The sequence below is a fragment of the Centropristis striata genome, chromosome 6 (assembly GCF_030273125.1).
Source record: "Centropristis striata isolate RG_2023a ecotype Rhode Island chromosome 6, C.striata_1.0, whole genome shotgun sequence".
NCBI lineage: Eukaryota > Metazoa > Chordata > Actinopteri > Perciformes > Serranidae > Centropristis > Centropristis striata.
Genome location: NC_081522.1, coordinates 33,631,783 through 33,651,490, shown reverse-complemented (window position 1 = coordinate 33,651,490; position 19,708 = coordinate 33,631,783). Strand labels below are relative to the sequence as shown.

At 39.0% G+C, this 19,708-nt stretch overlaps 1 protein-coding gene across 1 annotated transcript in view; it reads left to right on the top strand.

Moving 5' to 3' along the window:
• pot1 (protection of telomeres 1 homolog) overlaps positions 1–19,708 on the top strand; it is a 119,560-nt gene that overhangs the window by 7,781 nt on the left and 92,071 nt on the right. Inside the window, exons 2-3 of the mRNA XM_059335894.1 lie at positions 3,014–3,118; positions 17,941–18,074. Coding sequence (XP_059191877.1) covers positions 3,014–3,118; positions 17,941–18,074 — 239 coding nt within the window. The remainder of the gene's footprint in view (positions 1–3,013; positions 3,119–17,940; positions 18,075–19,708) is intronic.

Below are 19,708 nucleotides of genomic sequence, written 5' to 3'. Positions count from 1 at the left end.
AGGGGTTTCGGGGGCATATTTTAATGACATTTTATAAAGGAGAATAAATATGTTTTATTTAAGACATCTTATTTTGACAGTATTCTTGTAAGTTCTGTGGTGGATTCTGTTAACACACTGTGCTCTTATTTTGAAAGCTGCATGTGTTTAGCAACGGAGAGTAAGTAGCTTTTTGTGATTAAAACAACTTTAATTGTTAGCTAATGTTAGCTTGTGGCTAACGAAAGGCATAATGCAGCAGTGTGTTTGGAGGGCAGCTCGGTATATTCAGTTGTGTTAGTGTCAACCTTACGCCACTACATCAAGAATAGGAATGTGTTGCCAATATCATTGTTAGTGCCATTTTGTACATTTTGCACAAGCTGATAAATAAGTCTGATTTGTATTTCATAGTTTATAGTTCTTTATTGAAGTTGTAAGAATGCCTATTGGTTCGTAGGAATTGTACTCTTCTTATTGGCTGAGATGTGTGTAACGTCATAATTGCTTACTTTGTTTTAATTAGGATTATGGAGACGAGGAGAGCACAGTAGTTTTTGACCGTGCTCATAATTATTATTATTTTTGGATTGCTGCAGTTTATTGTTTGTAATGCTCAAACGAAAGGTTTTCAATAAACCATAAGAAAGAAACTGTGGGATTTTTTCGACTTAAGACACGCGTCAACTACATCCTCACGCTCCATAATTGAAGTGTGCGTTTCAAGTAAAACTAGACGGAGCTAGCCTGGCTAACACCAGACCAAATCTCATTGGAGATTAGGTCTGGACACCTGCTGTTTATTTCTCCGTAGAGGAGGTGTGGTTTACGATCCTCCAGAGCCGTTTATTGGACGCTTAGAATGTCTATCAAAGCGTCTGTAGGTAGCTCTTAGCCAATCAGATCAGTTATACCAGATGACGTAGTAGAGCAACAGAGATGGATGTTTGTTGTGTGTGTGTCTGTGAGAGAGTGTTGTTTGCTGCTTTGCTTCTCCAGTTCTCGCTTTCTGCAAGATTATTTATTTTCACGCTTTATTCCCCCTCATGTCATTCTGCCACACACATCCACTGATTTTATGGGCAATAAACAAGCTGCTGCGGGCCTCTCGGCGGCTCCGCTGTCCATGGTAGCGGGGCTATTAGCTATTAGCGGCGCTAATAGCCCCGCTACCATAACGCCGGTGATCTCAGCGGAGCCGCCGAGAGACCTTTCGCCTTTCAACTTTTGCTCTAAACTATTTAAAACACCATCTGCAGCTATAGAGAGTTTCGCGTCTGCAGCAGCCATGTTGGATCCGGAAAGCTTCCAAGTGCCGAGTAGTACGCGTCATCGTCTCACCGTCCCTCCCCGCTCTGTGATTGGATCCCTAAAACAGGGCTAAGATCTCTCTCTAGTTTCCAGACCGTCTGGAGGTTCGAAATTAAATTTGAGCGCGCAAGGCAGTCTGGGTATACCCAGGCTAAGACGGAGCCACACTAACAATCATGATATGCAAAAAATATACCGATATTATTGTGAATGATACGATATGGCACACCCCTACTGTCAGTTATGAAAAAAATATTTGGTGTTGGTTGATGGTTTCTATAAGCTGTAAAACATCTGTCAGTGAGCATAGCATAAAATGTTAATTAATTATCCAATGTAGCCAAAGAAGAAAGATCAAGACGAAACTCTTTTGTTATTGTGCATGCTGGTGTTTGTGTATCAGTTTTAATACTCAGCCAAAAATATAAAATACATACAGACTAAACTGTCAAGAAGCATCTCAATATTAAACAAAGCAAAACAGGTTCTGGACACCAAATCACTCTGCAACATATACTGTACCATTGTCTTACCCTACTTCACTTACTGTACAGAGATCTGGGGCAATAATTACATGAATTCAATTAAATCACTAATTATTCTACAAAAAAAAGCAACACGGATAATACACAAAGCAGGACCATACTCACTCACTTTTCTTACAATCAAAATTGTTAAAACTAACCGACATAATTCAATTCCAAACAGCACAAATAATGTACAAAGCAGCTAATAACTTACTTCCAATTAATATACAAAACTTCTTTAAGGGTCGAGACGCGGGATATCAATCAAGGGGGTCAAATAACTTTAAAGTCATCAAAATATGTACAAATAGGAAAAGGTTTTGCATTTCATTCAGCGGAGTAAACACATGGAATGGGATGTGTGAATAATTAAAACAATGTTCAAACATTAAACACTTCAAAATCAAATAAAGAACATGTCTTCACACGATATAGGGATGAAAACGAGTGTGTGAAATGACAGTAGGTGGTTATTGTTGATGTTTTATTTTTTAAATGTATTATTACTATTTTTCTTTTTTTATGTGTTGTTTGTTTGTTCATTGTTGTCTCATTGTGACTACATGGGTGTATGTGTACTTATGTGTGTGTAAGATAATAACAAGTTATGTATGTTAATAATGGTAATAATAAGTTTATATACTACATTACTATGAGTTATACATACATATATATAATAATAATAATTCATTTTATTTAATAGGGCGCCTTTCAGGGCACTCAAGGTCGCCTAATAATATATAAATATTATTGTTGTTATATAACTGAATATAGTAAATTAACATAGGGAGAAGGGGTGGGATTTAATAAGCTTTGGCTTCTTCCCACTCCTTTTTGAACACAAATAAGTGTTGAGTCTTGTTGTTGGTGTTTCATTTTGTATTGTTGTCTTGTATTTATTGTTGTTCATTTGTTTTTAATAGTTCACCTTTTATTTCATGTTCAAATAAATTCTCAGTCAATCAAAAAAAAGTTGGTTTCTTTCAGTATTCCGTTGCAACTCCTGTGTTCTGTGAAGTTAAAATGCTGTTTTTGTCAATGGAGTGTGGTGGCTTTGATGAGAGCATAGAACATCTTTAGTTTCCACTGCGTCAACTTAATCAGGGTTGTCTGACGGCAAAATAAAGTGGTGAAAATATTCTAAATGCAGTATGCATGTAAAGAGATATTGATTGTTTTTAATTGTTTTCTTTTAGGTTTTGCTTCTGCCCCCGTCCTTGGCACGACTTACCTCAACTTCTGTGTCAGTACCCCTGCCTGCTTCTCTATACTGCAGGCATACAGACTGCCATCATCTGCAGGTAATACACTGATGACAAACAAATACCTTTTAGAACCCCACCAAACCTATCACCTATCTGCTATCTTATATGATCTGAGCACAATCCATTATTCTACAGAAAACTTTTCTGTCTGACTTGGTAGGAAGAAAAACAATCCTGGAAGGATAACACTTTTTTTTTAATCAGATTTTATTCTTGTAGAAACAATCTCAAAAAAATCTTAGGTTTTTCAATAAAAATATGTAATTTCACATTTTGGACCATTATTATAGTTTCCACATCTGTGTATAGAAAGTTGGAAAAGCTAGAGCAGATAATAAATGACACCCAGATGGCTTAAAAACAAAACTCGCTAAAGAAGGGAAAAGTCTGGGAAAAGTCACTAAGTTAGTTTTGACACTCCACATTAATTTTACTTGGGTACCTGCACCTAAAATAGAGGTGTGATGTGTTACGATACGATATTATTGCGATTGTAAGCATTTTGCAATATGGTGAGTAGTGATGCAATATATTTTGCGATTTAACTGTTAAACTGCATTCTCAGTCTATTCATCTCACTTCAGTCTTTTTATTTCTCCACAATGAGAGTCAGACCCACAGAGTGACCAACAAAGTATTCAGTCAAACTGAACTGACGAGAACAACTTCTCAAACTTTCCTCAACATTAAGCTTCACCGCTCCGTATATAGCGATTTTCTCTAAATCGCTTTACACTACACACTATGCTCATTTACCCATTCACACACACATTCATACTGGTGGCCGAGGCTACCAGGGCACACTGGTGCCACCTGCCACCATTGGGAATTCATTCACGCACCGATGAAAGCAGCATCGGGAGCCATTTGGGGTTCAGTATCTTGCTCAAGGATACTTTGACATGGTTGGGGATCGAACCACCAACCCTCCGATTACTGGACGAATGCTCTACCAACTGAGCCACAGTCTCCCCGCTATGAATTCTTTTGAATGAAACATAAAAATTGTGCAAAGTGAGCCTGCGGAGAAAACGGCGAAAAATTCTGCCTGCATGCCGGCTGACGAACGCTAAATATCAATACTTGGTAGCTGTGAATTGATATAATATTGCCACACATAATATCACAATATTATGGTGTATTGAGCCCCCCCCCCCCCCCCCCCCCCCCATCTCTAACCTATTCCTATATATACCTTATAATGGTAGGGAAAACCCAGATAATTGTCCATACTAGCAGGTATAAAACAGGGGTAGGCAACCTGCGGCTCCAAAGCCACATGAGGCTCCTCAGGCTGTCTGCAGTGGCTCCCTGTGACTGTGACCAAAACATTTATACAAAAAAAAAAAGGTTATTTGTTTACGTTTTAATTTTTTTTTTTTTACATTGCTGTAGACCCAACGCAATTTCTGTTCTTCAATTGTAAAAAAGTTGCAGCTTTTATATGGCATAAAAACATTTTTTTACTTTTTTGTCAACTTAAATGTGCATCATAGCTTACAAAAGCCTACGACATGCCACCTTAACCTCTAAATTTTGCCAACTTCAAGTCTAGATTTATGTTTCTCTGGCTAGGCTAGCTTTCGATTCAAATCTCCTGAGATATTTGTCAAGTGTCAAGCATTTCATTTGCACTTTGGTTCTCACTGCTTTATGACAAAATCATATTGATAAATGCTCATTATGACGTAAAGCTGGTAGGCTAGTTTAGACTTAGTAGGCTGTTTTATCGTCATTTTAAGGTTTGAAATGAGGTTTGCGGCTCGATTCCCACATTTTTTCCCTTTTTTGTCCAACAATGGCTCTTTTGCACATAAAGGTTGCCGACCCCTAGTATAGAATTATCAAGTTTAATAGAACAGACTTCCATATACCTGGAGTTAACTTTATAGAATTATATCACAAATTAGTGAGTCACACAGTCACATTATTTGTCAGGAAATCGTCATAGATGAGCTGGTAAAATCCAAAATGTAAATGTAACAGGCCAGGTGAGCAGATCTGTGGTGTCTGTGTTTTAGTGTGGGCCCAGTGAGGCTGTTAATGAAGAACAGCAGCGTCACAGCACAGCTCACTCTGCTGTGGACACACTCACACACTCACACTGGGACAATCCTCTCCCCAGATCTATTTTGGGAGTTGGTTTCTCTCTGCTTCTGTTGAGCCACACTCTCTCTCTCTTTCTCTTATTCCCCACAAAAGAGAGGAGGACAAAGATTATGCAAATGTGGAGTAAAATTGTGTCTTGGCAAAGACTTCGGTGTCGGCTGAACAAACAGAGAGTACAGTTTGTGATTTTGACACACAGTTGCTGTTTGTCAGAGAGGCCGCGACTCATCACGGCTGTCACTCTCTGTCTGACGCGTTTACCCCCCTTCCTTCTGCCTCGCTCTACCCTGATTGGCTGAGGTTTGGCCGGATGGATTAATTCACATCTTTTTCCACTGTCTCATTTGATTCCTGACGCAGAGGCATTGTAGAACAGAACATGGTTAATTTATTTGATAAAGTAGATATATAGAGATCGAGTGAGATTCTGTTACAAGTGTCTATTTCTACAGTTCTCTTGATCTTATTTGCATCTAATCGTCCTGGTGCTTGACATTATTTGATGTCTGTAACTACAAATACTTTACACAGCATTATGTATGTACATTGTGTGTATTCCTACATAAATGATAAATGGAGTGCACTTATATAGCACTTTTATCCAAAGTGCTTTACACTACAGACTGTGCTCATTCACCTGTTCACACACATTTATACTGGTGGCAGAGACTACCAGGGCAGCATTTGGGGTTCAGTATCTTGCCCAAGGATACTTCGACATGTAGGCTGCCATGGTCTGGGATAGAATCACCAACCTTCCGATCAGTAGGTGACCGCTCTACCAACTGAGCCACAGCTTTCTATCAGCTTCAGCTTTTTATTTCTTTCAAAATAAAAGCCTTCCAGCAGCTCAAAGGACGCACTCCATCTTCTTCCTGGCATGCTTTTATTGTGAAAATCTGCAGCGAGGTGTAGTTTTGTTGACACTGACCATAAAATAGAAACCCAGTGGAGCATTTAGAGTTTTGAATTAGTGCTGTGGAAATGCTCATTATTCTGAATTTCTCAAGTGAATTATTATAGTGTCGGAAAATTCCAACTCCCCATCAATGATTTTTACCCAAACTTTCTAAAGGTCTGTATTTGAATACCCTCTTTTGGTTGAGAAGTTTGAGATTGAATAATGATGTAGTTACACTTTGCACTTTACACGATGTGTGGGCCTCTCTTAACTTTCATCCCATGATGGGCTTATCATCTTAAAGTCTCTAAGACCCTTGCCGTACTTTCCTGATATCTTTTGTAAGGCATGTTTTTATACAAATTACCTGTGCATTTAAATGACCTTATTAAGTTGTCATCTTCTCTGACACAGTAATTACAGACCTGCTGATTCTGTCGTCTTATCTGACAGCTTTGGCCCGCCGAGTGGTTCTTACCCAAAAAGTGAGATTTAATTGAGCAACTCTGCAGGGTTTCAATTTTGAGGAGCTTATCCAGAAAAAAAATCTGCTTCTACAAGCACCGACATGTACGTTCTTATTGAGGTTTTTTGGCTCTGGGTCCTCAGAAGAACTGAGTTTCCCCCATAAAGTTGTTTGAGTATCTCTGGATGAGCCCAGGTGTTCTTTTTGACTGGCGGCCTGGCACCAACTAACAACAGTAAGTGACATTAGCCAGTTACTATTCAGAGGTCCCGCTGGCGAACTCCACCGTTTTCTTTCTTCCGGAGGGATCACAGCCTCATGAACCTTTACAACCATAAACTAGAGACAAAGAGCATTCAGAGGGTGTGAAGCTTTCCTAGGTATATTGACAATAAAACGTTTTCTCAGCAGTTTGAAGAACAGAAGTGCTGGCCATCCAATCGATGAAAATACAAAAATCTCCAAAATGACCAAAGTTTTTGAACCCAAATCACAGCCTGAATTTTTCTATGTTGTTCCAAAGGTCTGGATATATTAATCTTATGTTCTGGAGGGGTTTTCTGACAATTTTTAACCCATTCTTGGTATGATTAAAATTGCATTATTTAGCACCAAATGTGTGTAACAAATGGTACCAACTGTTGCAAAACTGCTGCAACAACTTATGAGACCTAGTTGAACATGGAGATGGACTTCAGAAAGCCTCCACTTATGACCCTTTATACACCATGATAGGGTTAAATAATAATAAATATATAAATAATTAAGGAATTTCTTATTAGATTTGTTTTTGACCAGAACAATTTGACACACAGTTCTGAGCTGCATCCCAAACTAATCTTCAGGTTCACAGCTTTCAGATGATGTTCACCACTTCTATGTGACATTTATTCTTGACCTGCTATCTCCCCCTAAACATCCGATGCCCACAACCACCAAAAAAAGGACCCCAGGGCCCTGTAGTTTTTACATTAACAGGATCGCACATGAAAATGCCGCGTATCAGTTGCCGATAGTTTGTCTAGTTAACTAAGGTTATTGGGGAATGTTAGCTTGATGGTGGAGGGTAAAAATCACTGATCTGAAACCTCTTGTCTGTTGTAGAAACAGACTGTAAACCAGTAGATGTTTCTGAAGAGCTATCAGTTATAGTTGTTGTAGCTAGTCGTTATACCTGTCAGAAGCTGCAGTATCAAAAACATCTTTAAAATAGGCCTGTCACTAAGTAACTAAATTTTGTTAAAAAGATATATTGCCTCAGAAAAAAATTGTGATTAAAGGATATGATTGTTATTTCAAGACCATTTAATGTTTGTGTGAGTGTGGGGGGTGTACAGTGTTTATTTACATCTTATTCAGTCAGCCATCATCGTTTGGACAAATGAAATGTTTAATTGTGAAATGTCACAAAGTCAGGGGGCAGAATTCTTCAAAGCTCCTCAAACACCAGACTGAAGTTAGCATGATATTCACCAGTGTTGAGAAATGCACAGAGGAAACCTTTAAAATTAAATCATCTGACTCCAACAGTAAATCCTTTTACCTATATCTCTGTGCAGATCATTTGATGGGGAATGATGAGCAGGAGACGTCCATGTTCTCGGTTTAACATAATTTTATTACAATATGTCAAGAAATGTGCAGTTACAGAGTCTCTGGGTTCAAACTCCACTTCCCTGATTTACATGATTAAGGCGGATCAGTTCATGGAGGTTGGACCCCCCTTCTGTCCCTCGAACCCTTTTTTATAGCCTAACAATGTTTTACTAAGGACGTGGGTAGAACTCTCCAGAAGGTGCGTCCCTCTTGAACCGTTGATTCGTCAGTTTCAATCAATATTGTGGACACGTCATGTCACCAAGCAGAGAAGACCATTATCTCTTCTGCTCAGCACATCATGTCCATGACCTGACCTGTTACCAAAACATTCAACACAACCTTGCAGAGACTTGCAGAGATATTAGAGGAGACAGATTTTGCAATGTCCACATAAAATACAAAGCATACAATATATCTTTTTGTGATGATAGAATCTTACTAAGTTTAAGCAGATGGAATAAATGTATTTAGTTTTGATGTAGCTAGAGTAATCATAGTTTTAAAACAATATTAGTACATGATCATTGTATCAAAAGCATCTTAAAGATTAATCTATAAATGCATAGAGAGAGGGCACACACACAGTTAGTGAATTATGCATGCATAGATAGTGACCTAGTCAATCAGATAGTGATCCCCATGCACAGAGACAGAAAACAGAGACAGAATAACAGATTATTTCTAACACCAGCAAGTTCGAAGTTTAATATTCACCAACCAGACATGCATCATCACGTCAGTAGTAGGGTTGGGTACTGTTGACATTTGGTATGGGTAAACAACTGTACTTTTTTTCGGTACTTTACTCTCTCTCGGCTGACGTGCTGTGAAAAAACAATTACTGTCTGAACCAGATGCGCAGATTTTCAGCCCTCCAGTACTGAAACTAGGTACCGATTGAGTTAACATGAATCGATACATGATAGTACAGAGGTAATTTGGTTGGTACACTTAAATGTACAGAGTTTGGTACCCTAGGCAGTAGATTCATGTGGATTGGATCTGTGGCAGAGAGAAGTCACGGTCTGGTTCATAACCTGGCTTAGGAGTCATGGTTCTGCGTGAGTTTGATTCAGCAGAGAGAAAACTTAAATGCAAAAGGATCCAGTTCTTTTCAAGGATTTTGAACAGGCAGTAGTGCACCATTATGGCTTGGCACAAATCCACAAGCAGTCCTCATGATGATGATGTTGTGAATATACGGTGGCTTTAATAAACAGCTGACTGCAGTCCTCTTTCTCTGCAAGTGTTAGTGATGTTTGTATTGTTGAGCCTGGGTCAGCTTCTTCTTATCAGCTGCTGCTGGTGAAAGTAGGTTCATCTCCCGCTGCCCTCTGGGAGGATTACTCCGATTCCTACTGCGGAGGAAACTCCTTCATGCTGCATGGAAATATCCTTTTTAGATCTGTGTTTTCTACCCGGGGGTGACGAGATAAGACGGGTGATTTATGTGGATGCATTGGTATCTCCACTGTACAGACTGTACATCATTGTATCTCTTCCAGTTCCTCTGAAACACAGATTATATATAACCCTCTTCTGATGATGAGGCAGATGAAACAACTTGAAAGGGAAAGGTATTCTTTTGTTGAGCTGTTCTTTCTGGCCTAGATTCATGGTAACTTTGACAAGATATATCGGCCATTAACGCCAACCAGCAGCTGGTCGTCTCTAACTGTAGCTGTATCCCAATGTCAAGGAAGGATCCTCAAACGGCTGAATTTGAAGTGTAGTAGAAATCTGTTGAACATGTAGTATAAGCAGCTAATGCATGATCTGGTAACAGGTAGTATTTCAGTTTTCATGAAAGGAAAAATTCATTAGACAAGTCAGCTTAGCATATCCGAAGCGGATGCTCTGGTTGATACGATAGCATTAGAATAGGAATCTGACCTCCCAAGTGTGCTCTTATATCAAAAGTGGAACATAACAGGAAATTACAGGACACTGAACTTTAGTTACACAGAAATAATGACGCACAAACCTGTGAAGTAAAAGAGACAACACAAGGTGTTGTCTCCTCAGTTGTTCTGATCATTGGAGTCGTCTATCACCTTTGGCATCTGTATCTGTTTTTCATACCTACAATAAATCCCGCACAAGGCTGTAATTCGAATCAACCTGATCGTCAAGGGGTTTTCTTTAAAGATTTTCTACGACATAAGGATACTACGTCATCGACATCCGTCGAAGGACTGTCCCAATGTCCAGGATCCTCCAGAGGACAGAGTCCTTCTTTTGCCCAAATTCCAAGGATGCATGTGTGTATCCTTCGTGCGCCCCGCGTACCCATAATGCCTTGCGCACACCGGTCTACCGGGAGATTTAAAAATGGTGAACATAGAAACGGCGACGCCGGCGGCGCAATATGAATTTAAATATAAGTATTTTCAGTTTGCACTAAATATTTGTTATCACATCACTTTCAACACTTGTGTTCATAGTCAAGCAAAACATATATATAAAAACAAATGACAGTATATTTATCTAAAAGATAATTTACACAGCCGCGCTATAACAAAAGACAGTTTAAACAAGTAAAATGCTCCTAAATGCCGGAAGTGAAGTAGTTACGAGGATGACGTGACTACTGGAAGTGACAATCGTTACATGAAATGTGTGAGCCATGGAAGTTCAGTGTTGCTTAAATCCCATTGTTTACTTTTGTTTTCACACGGGACACGAACCCTGTTCTCCTGGGTGAACGTTAATGGGTGACCGCCATTTAAACTTTGCCGTCAATCATTACTGCTATGGTGAAGGACAGTCTAAAACAAACATATGGGTCGTATTTTGCTGCCTGTACAAACGACCCATGTGGTCATTTTTTGAGGGGAGACCAGAGTCTCTTATATTAACTCACAAAAAAGCAACTAAAATATGATCTGAAAATGTAATTACCATGCTTAATCAGACCTCTAAATTATACATCAATCTGTTTTTTAAAATTATAAGAATAAATCCAATGAAAAGGTTCAAATAAAGGCTGATCTTAAAGATGATATCCCTTTTTCCACTTTTTTTCGACATCAGTGATCATTTAATCAAAACGTCGATCAAGACCGATCAAAGATTTATCATTACACTCCTGCTAAGAGCTCCATAAATCTGAGGAGGACTGCAGAGTTTTTTTTAGAGAATTCTGTCAATACAGGTTACATTTTTTACATTATGCATTGTAATTTCACGCATTGTTAACTTAAAAATATTGATTTGAGCAAGTTTGAAAAGTAATCTGTGAAACTGTGAGGCTACATTTTTTTACTCAGGGATTGTGTAGCGCGAGGAGCTGCATGTTAAAACCAAGTGGCTCTTAGAAAAAATTAACCTTTTTCTTTTCCTGGAGGAACTGTAATGTGGATGTGAGACAATTTAAACAGGAGTGTCTGTGTCCCGGGTCTGTCTGCCTGTCTGTTTTCTGCTCTTGTCCACAGAGAGCCTGTGACTCAGTGCTGAAGTGTGGTTTTAAATGGGTTTTAATAAATGGAGTTCTCTGAGCACTGCAGAGCTGCTCTCCCTCGACACACTCCCTCTGCTCTGCACTCGCAAGCTGCTCCTGACCTGATAAAAACCCCTGAAATCACCTGCTGAGCTTTGTGAGTTTAATTTTTTATTTATTCAATAGGTGAAACCGCTGGAGCGTGCGCCTGTGGCAGCTGGAGGTTTTATGTTGTGGAAAATGAACCTTCAGGTTGCAGCCAACACCGAGCCGAGTATGTTGGAGTTCACCTCTGTTCATAATTAATGAGAGTGCTCAGGAAAATTGGAGATTGTAAAATGGCAATTAAATATGCAAGTTTAAAGTTTAGTTTGGACGGTGGGCGAGAGCCATGTACAGTGAGCTGTTTGTGTTCACAACAGGAGCGCTGGAGCATCAGGTTATGATTCTGTCCGTTTAGCACTATAAACCACCCTTATCTACAGTTTTGTTGATTTCTGTTTCTGCCAGGTTACAACCTAAACCTGTTTGATTAAATTCAAACTGGCTGAACCTGCATTTGTCATTATAAAACCTTCTGGCCAATTTAAAAGTAGCCTACATCAGCGTCCTGTGCCAACAACATAATGCTGCTTCATCCAACTTCTATTGTATGTTCCCAACACATAGACTGTATTTGACCAGCCAGCCCAGGTATATTGACGGCCAGCAAAATATATCTGGCTGAAAATTCTCTTTCTGTTTACTGTTAACAGGTGACTCCTCAGATTTGCTGCTGTGGTAACTTAACTTTATGATATTTACATTTTACAGAAACGGTAAACAATCTCATGACAACTTTCCATCTATGGTGCTATTTCTCAGTTTAGAATTAATTTAATCCTGCAGATTTTGGATTATTTATAATTCTGTGAATTTTGTGGATTGCTCTATTAACTTCAGTAGGAATGTGTTGATTTTTTAAATATTATTTGATATAACAACTTTTTAATAACCTAGGACTCTGAGGTGTAATTGTTTCATCTGGTGATTGAATGGGATCACGTTAGTCACGTCTAATTTATACCACAACTTTCTAAGTCTTCTTATTCATTTCAATAGGTTCAACTTCAAAGGCCAGAGAGCCACGTCATTATGTCACTGCCTCCGTTTTCACTAGCGCCAACTTCAAGCATAATAACAATAGTGGCGGACTACATCGTCTCTCTACAAGTGTTGCAATGTGGGCTCTTTGGAGCACACATTGGCATCCAAGCACAACTGGTGCAACACATTTGTGCTGCTCATCTTGAATGCTATGGACGGTGATGATTGGGGGTGCACCGATTTCCTTAATTTTGCGGGATCTGACAATTATTTTACGTTAAACCGATCTTATCTTGCGATCTTATCTACCTCCGCAAAGGTCTGAAAGTGCGTCTGCACGTACGCGTACTTCTGCATGACTGAGCACGCTCACGCGCACACAGTCGGATTAGTGTCTATCACGTGACAACAATCAATCAGAGCGTGCTCAACCAATCATGTCGTCAGTGTGGAACTTTTAGATTGTTAAAGAGGGAGAGCAAAGGATAGCCATTTGTAATTCATGTAAGGCCATGTTAAAGAAAAATAATGCTGTGTTATTGTTTTTCAATAAAATAAGATCCAAACATTAAAGGTGTACGCTGTGAGTTATAAAAAAATCTGTATCGGCCAAAATCGTAATCGGCAGGTCATGCTTTTTAAAAATTGGTGATCGGCCAGAAAATTGCAATCGGTGCACCCCTAGTGATTACGCTCTTGTTAACACTCAACGTAAGATTTTTATGTTACACTTCGTGCTTGATAGTTAGTTAGACCTAGACCTTACAGCAGACTACCTGGTATTGATCAGACTGCAGGTAAACAAATCAAATAAAAAATAATCTTGCAGGTTTAAGTTGGTCTTGTTGGTCGCGATGATGACGTGAGCGTTTCATGGTTCAAAAACCAGCAAAGAGTTGGTGCTGCTTTAGAACCAGTTTCCTTTGGCTATCGAATTGCGAAATACTGGTTCGAGATTATAGGCAACAGCTCCAACCTGGCCCTCAAACTGCCTTTGTCGAAAAGGTGTATATGTACAGCTTAAAATTCACCATTACAGTGTTTTTCTGGCAAATAAAAAACCTCAAAGCATCCACAGCTACAGGTGCATCTCAATACATTAGAATATGATGGAAAAGTCCATTTCCAGTAGCTCAAGTCAAATAGTCCCAACCAGGTATTGAGTCATATAGATGGACATACTTTTCAGAGGCCAACATTTCCATATTAAACATTGTTTTTAAAATTGGTCTTTTGTAATATTCAATTTTTTTGAGACACTGATTTTTAGGTCTTCATTAAATGTAAGCCATAATCATTAAAAGTAGAAGAAATTAGATAAATGAAGACATGAAATGTTTAATTCTGTGTGTAATGGATCTATACAATGTGTTATTTCCACTTTTTGAATTGACTTACTGACATAAATAAACTTTTCTATGACATATTTAATTTATTGAGATGCACCTGTAGATAAGCATTGTCAATTGATTCAAACCATTGTCAATTAAAGCAACCATCAGCCTTTATAATGCTAATAATAATAATAACTGGAGGTCCATCCTCTGTCCATCTCAGCCTCCTCGTAAACAGTGTTGTTGTGATGAACTTGAGTTACCCTCTGAGTTAATGAGTGTCCCGCAGCAGCATGGCGGTGGGTTTCAGTGACGCTCGGAGGAGCAGGAAGGCCGCCGTCTGCTCAGGGTGGCCCGGCCGACATTTGGCAGGGATCAGCTGTTGTCCCACCGCGGGGATCAGCTGACTGTTTATAGCCGACTGGTGGTCTCTGATATGTGGCTTCTGTGTGGGAGGGACAGCTCAGCCTGTACCACTTATTAACTAAACCTCACAAACAAACCAGCGACAGGAGGCTGCAGGTCAGCTCGCTGCATGTGTAGATAAGGTCCTGCAGGGCTCGGTGTCAGGATTTTATCACACGCGTGGGTTTTTCTCACATCACCGGCAGGATGTCAGAGGAGCCACTGGTTTCACAAATTTTCTCATCACTGTAAATCAACATTTGAAAGATTTCTTTGAATGATAACATTGATGTTTCTGAACATGGACACACAGGAGTTTTATTCTACAGATGTATATTGCAGGAGGGATGACGCCGATCGATCGGCAACTGATCGGATTGGCCCGATACAATAAAAAAATTATAGATTGAAAAATCAGATCAAAGGTTAAAATCACCGATCTGATCGCATTATACGTACATGTGCTTTACAAGTGTTTGTTATGGTGTGATATACATTCTGGATCCAAAGGTGGCGGTTGTAGGTGACACACCTACACACACCTACAACATGTCTGCGACATGGAACTTTTTCGAAGTGTCACAGACGCTAGTGGCAATTTATGCAAGCGTTTAGACATTTAGAGAAATGTGAGTAATAATAATATGTTACACTGTACTGTGTAACAATGTCCAATAATGCCACCAATGTTCAGACTGGCATTTTGAGTTTGTTTAGCCTGTTAAATAGGCTCAATTTTTATTTGAATTTTATACGATATATGCGGATATATGCAACAATACAGCCATTTAAAATGGATAGTATCAATAAATGACTAAACTTTCATCATTAAGCTCTTGCCTGTTCTTGGCTGCCCTATAGAGGCCATGTTGGCATATTGTTTTCCACAGCGCCACTGCTGCTATGAAGGAATATTAAAGTTACTGCTATGCAATAAATAAAGGTCAATCTAGGTAATCTAGTAGTATCTAGTAAATAAATGATTACAAGGTTAACATAAATGAAAGACTATAGGCCTGTGCATGAGTGGATGAATAGATGGGGGGAAAACAAGAGTAAAATATAAATATTAATATCGTCCCACGTGATCGATCGGTTCTGATCGGTGATCAGTGAGGCTTTAGGTGATTGGTGATCAGTATTGGTCCCAAAAAACCTGATCAGACCATCTCTATATTGCAGTACGCCACCTTCGTTCGGCTTGTGTTCTGATGCTTGCCCGTCTTTTGTAAAATACCTGGATTCCCTAAGTCTGGGCGTAAATTAATCTTTTCTTGAATCTTTACGGGTTTTTTTTAAATTATCAATTGTTTATTATATCAGATCCAGCTCACTGATTTAAGACCAAAACATTGACGGTATAAAGAATTAACGTGTTTCTGTTTCTTCCCACAAAAGTGAAGTCAAAATCCCCCCGATACGGCTGCTGCCATCTTGCCCTGGTGATGTCATCAAGAGCCAAAGTCTATGCAGTACTTTTACAGAGTGGAGCAGCCGTATCGAGTTCTCGCCTAAACACATGCCTGACCCAATCAGAGCTCAATGTGAGCTGTCAATCATGACGTTACACCCCCATTTAATTGCATTGAATGTCTAATTAAAGGCAAGGCAAAGTAAGTTCATTTGTATAGCACCTTTCAACAACAGGGCAATTCAAAGTGCTTTACACAGAACACTAAAAACATTTAAAAGAGACATATGTAGAATGACATTCAAATATAAACATTTAGGGCTAAAAACAAGCAGATAAAATATTCAGGAAAAATATTTAAGTATTAAAATATAAAAAATAAAGATTGAAAGCGACTTGATAAAAGTTACACTGCAGTTAAGGCAGTGGCAAACAGAAAGGTCTTTAGTCTTGATTTAAAAGAGTTGCAGCAGATCTGCATGAATGATGAATTCGCTGCTCAAATAATTTAACTTAAAATGGGATTAAAAGTCCAATGACCTTCTGTGCGGCCTTATATTAGGGCTGGGCGATATGGACCAAAAGTCATTTCCCGATATATTTAGGCTGAATATCTATATACGATATATGTCCCGATATTTTTATCGCAAAGTGAGAGCAAATGTTCAGTCAAAGTCATATACGACATGCCACAAGTAGTTTTATTGAAACCGTTTATTTAAGTGAACATAAATACTGTATAACAACAGGAGTACCTTTTTTTCTTTGAATCAAAACTCCATAAAGTGCACATTTAAATGAAAAAAAAATCTTAAATAAAAATAGCCTATGAAATAAAATAGGCCATTCTTTTTCTGAAATAAATATATTTATATGAGAAAAGAATAACAAACATTAGAGAAAAACTAAATATGACAAACCCTAGTAAGGGCAGCATTTATATATAAAAGAAAAAAATTGAACTATATCGATATATGCGGTACGGTCTAATTCCATATCACACTTAAAAATATATTGATTTTTTTTTTTCTGTCGATATATCGCCCAGCCCTACCCTATATCATATTCTATCCCTGCTAACTAAATTAGCATTTAGTCATTAAAACTTGGAGAGAACTGCTGGTCTAAATTGACACAATTTTAATGAATTGAACAAAGAAAAAAGAATCCCACTGGACACTTGATGTCACCTTTTGAATACATAGCAGGTTTTGGGATATCTTTTATGTTCGCCCACTAAAATGACATAAATACAGATAAAAATTCTTCAGTCATTTAGGCGTATAAGCTGTAGAAATGTTTCTGTGCTGCCAGGTGAGCTGCAGGTGTAGCTCAGCCTGAGAACCTGCAGTTCTGTGAAGCTTGTGATGTTTTGGGGGCAGACAGAGTGGCAGAGTGACTTGTAGCAGCTGTAGGTCACATCCCAAATTGTTCTGCGGTACCTTCACACAGAGCAGCTCCGAACTCATGAATGAATCACTCATCGTGCTCTAAATTAGGCCTCGGGCTCCTCCCCTCCGGTCAAAATCAGAGAGGTTTATTTGATTTTGTTTTTTTTCCTGGCCGCGTTTTCTGCCTGACTGAGCGTCTGACTGTACGGCCGAGTGAGCAGCTCGTTGTACCTCGCAGGCTGTTCCCACTCCGCCGTCCTCGGTTGACGAGGTACCACCGAGGGACTTGCCGGTCAAATCTGCTGGAAATCAAACTAACGAGCTCTGACAGGAAGCAACGTGCTACCTGCTGGGAACACGGTCAACACTTTTCTGGGTTCCTCTCTGAAACGCCTCACAGAGTTAACCCTCCCGCTGTGCTGTCGACATGGATCTGGTGTTTCCTGTCAGAGGGTTTATCCTAGTAATGAGTCGTCAGTGGTGGAGGACGGTTAAACTGGACGTGCAACCGGAGTCCTACAAACCAGAGATCACAGCATGGATCAGTGTCTGCCACAGCTGAAACCACTGACACTCTGTCCAAACCACATAAACACTTTCAGATGGTTCAGTGGTGACATTGTTATTCATAAAGCAAAAACAACCCAAGACTGAACTCTGACCCAAACTCGCCCACTTTGTTGGTGCAGAAATTAATGTTTGATTCATGTCCCTCAGGTCACGGTGACGTCATGCCTGTCCGTGTGCTGTCGGAGGGGGCGGGGCCGGGCGCAGAGGTACCGAAACACCTGACCAGGATTCCCATCTCACTCATCAGCACCAGCACCGACTGCTCCAACAATACAGTCAAGGTTTGTATACAGCAAAGAAGCTTTTAAATTGTACACAATAGTCATATAGTAACTAGAAAATTTCCTCTGGGGAAATTCTGAAAGGAACATCTATGCATGAGGTCGACTGTGTGTGTGTGTGTGTGTCTGTGTGTGTGTGTCTGTGTGTGTGTCTGTGTCTGTGTCTGTGTCTGTGTGTGGTTCTCTCTTCCTGTGAGAGATGGATCAAAGGATCAAAGGCTTTGGGGTTGACCAATCAGAGTGCTCGGTGCGATTGCCCCGTGGCCCTAATAACTTTACTTATACAGCACCTTTTTAAAAACAGGAGTTTACAAAGTGCTTCGACGGAAAGTCGTTAATCACAACGAGGATGATGCCATGAGGCTAAAAACAATTCTGACATAAAAAGAAAAACAATAAGAGATACAGCAGGAACAATCACTAGACATTCTCAGATACAAAGAAAATAAAAGGTAAAAGGAGTTAAAAAAAAAAAAGAACAGTAAAAAGTGAAGAAGTAAAAAGGAGTGGTGAGATAGAAAGCATTACATAAAAGCAAGTCTATAAAAGTGGGTCTTAAGAAGTGAATTAAGATATGACTGAGAAGACAGAAACTAACTGATGGAAGCAGCTAAGTACAATTGCTGCACTTAAATTCAATTTTGACAAACGTACTTGACTGCTACTTTTATACCCTTGCAGGTTTTTTTTAAAACTTTTGAACAGATTCCGATTGATAAAAAAAAAAAAGAACAATAAAATAGTATACACTAGCGCTCAAAAGTTTTGTGTCACTTAAAAATGTCCTTATTTTTGAAAGAAAAGCACTTTTTTAAAAGTTAAAATAAGAGACAGTGCAGACATTGTTAATGAAGTAAATGACTATTAAGGCTGGAAACGGCTGATTTTCTCATTAAATATTTATTATATATTGCCATGTGTTCCCGTGGCACATTGTGTTAATCCACGTTTATAGTGTTGATAGGCTCATTGATCATTAAAGCACCTGAGCATTATGTTAGCACAGCTGGAAACCGAGAAGCAGTAAAATGATCCTTCCTCAGGCTGGTTGAGTATCTAGAGGTAAAGTTGGAGATTTGTACACGTTAAAATGATTATCTCTACCCTTGTCAATGACTTTACTATATATTTTTTTCATTTTGTAACAAATAATTGAATGAATAAATCAGTTTGTTTTCATGGAAAACATTTTCTGGGTGACTCCAAACTTTTGAGCACTGGTGTATATTATTAGCTATAGATTACAATAAAACTTCATTGTTCCTGAGAGAAGTATTTTTTTGTTCTTATACTGTTGTACTTTTGAATGCGTGACTGTTAAAAGTATTGCTACTTTAACTTAGATTCCAAGATGTAGTACTACATTCACCACTGCTGTATCTTCACTGCACTCTGTGTTATCATTGACTCTGATTGAACTCTTCACCCGTATATAAGAAATGTAACTAGAACAGTCTTTTATCATTTACAGAATGTCACCAATGTTTCTTTCCCGCAGAGAATCTTACGTACATGCTTTCATTACAAGTAGGTTGCACCGTTCTCAGGTTTCCTAAGAACATGCACTGATCAGTAACAGCTCATTCAGAATGCTGCTGTTTTAAGTGGAACAAAGAAAAGAGCTCACATCAGCC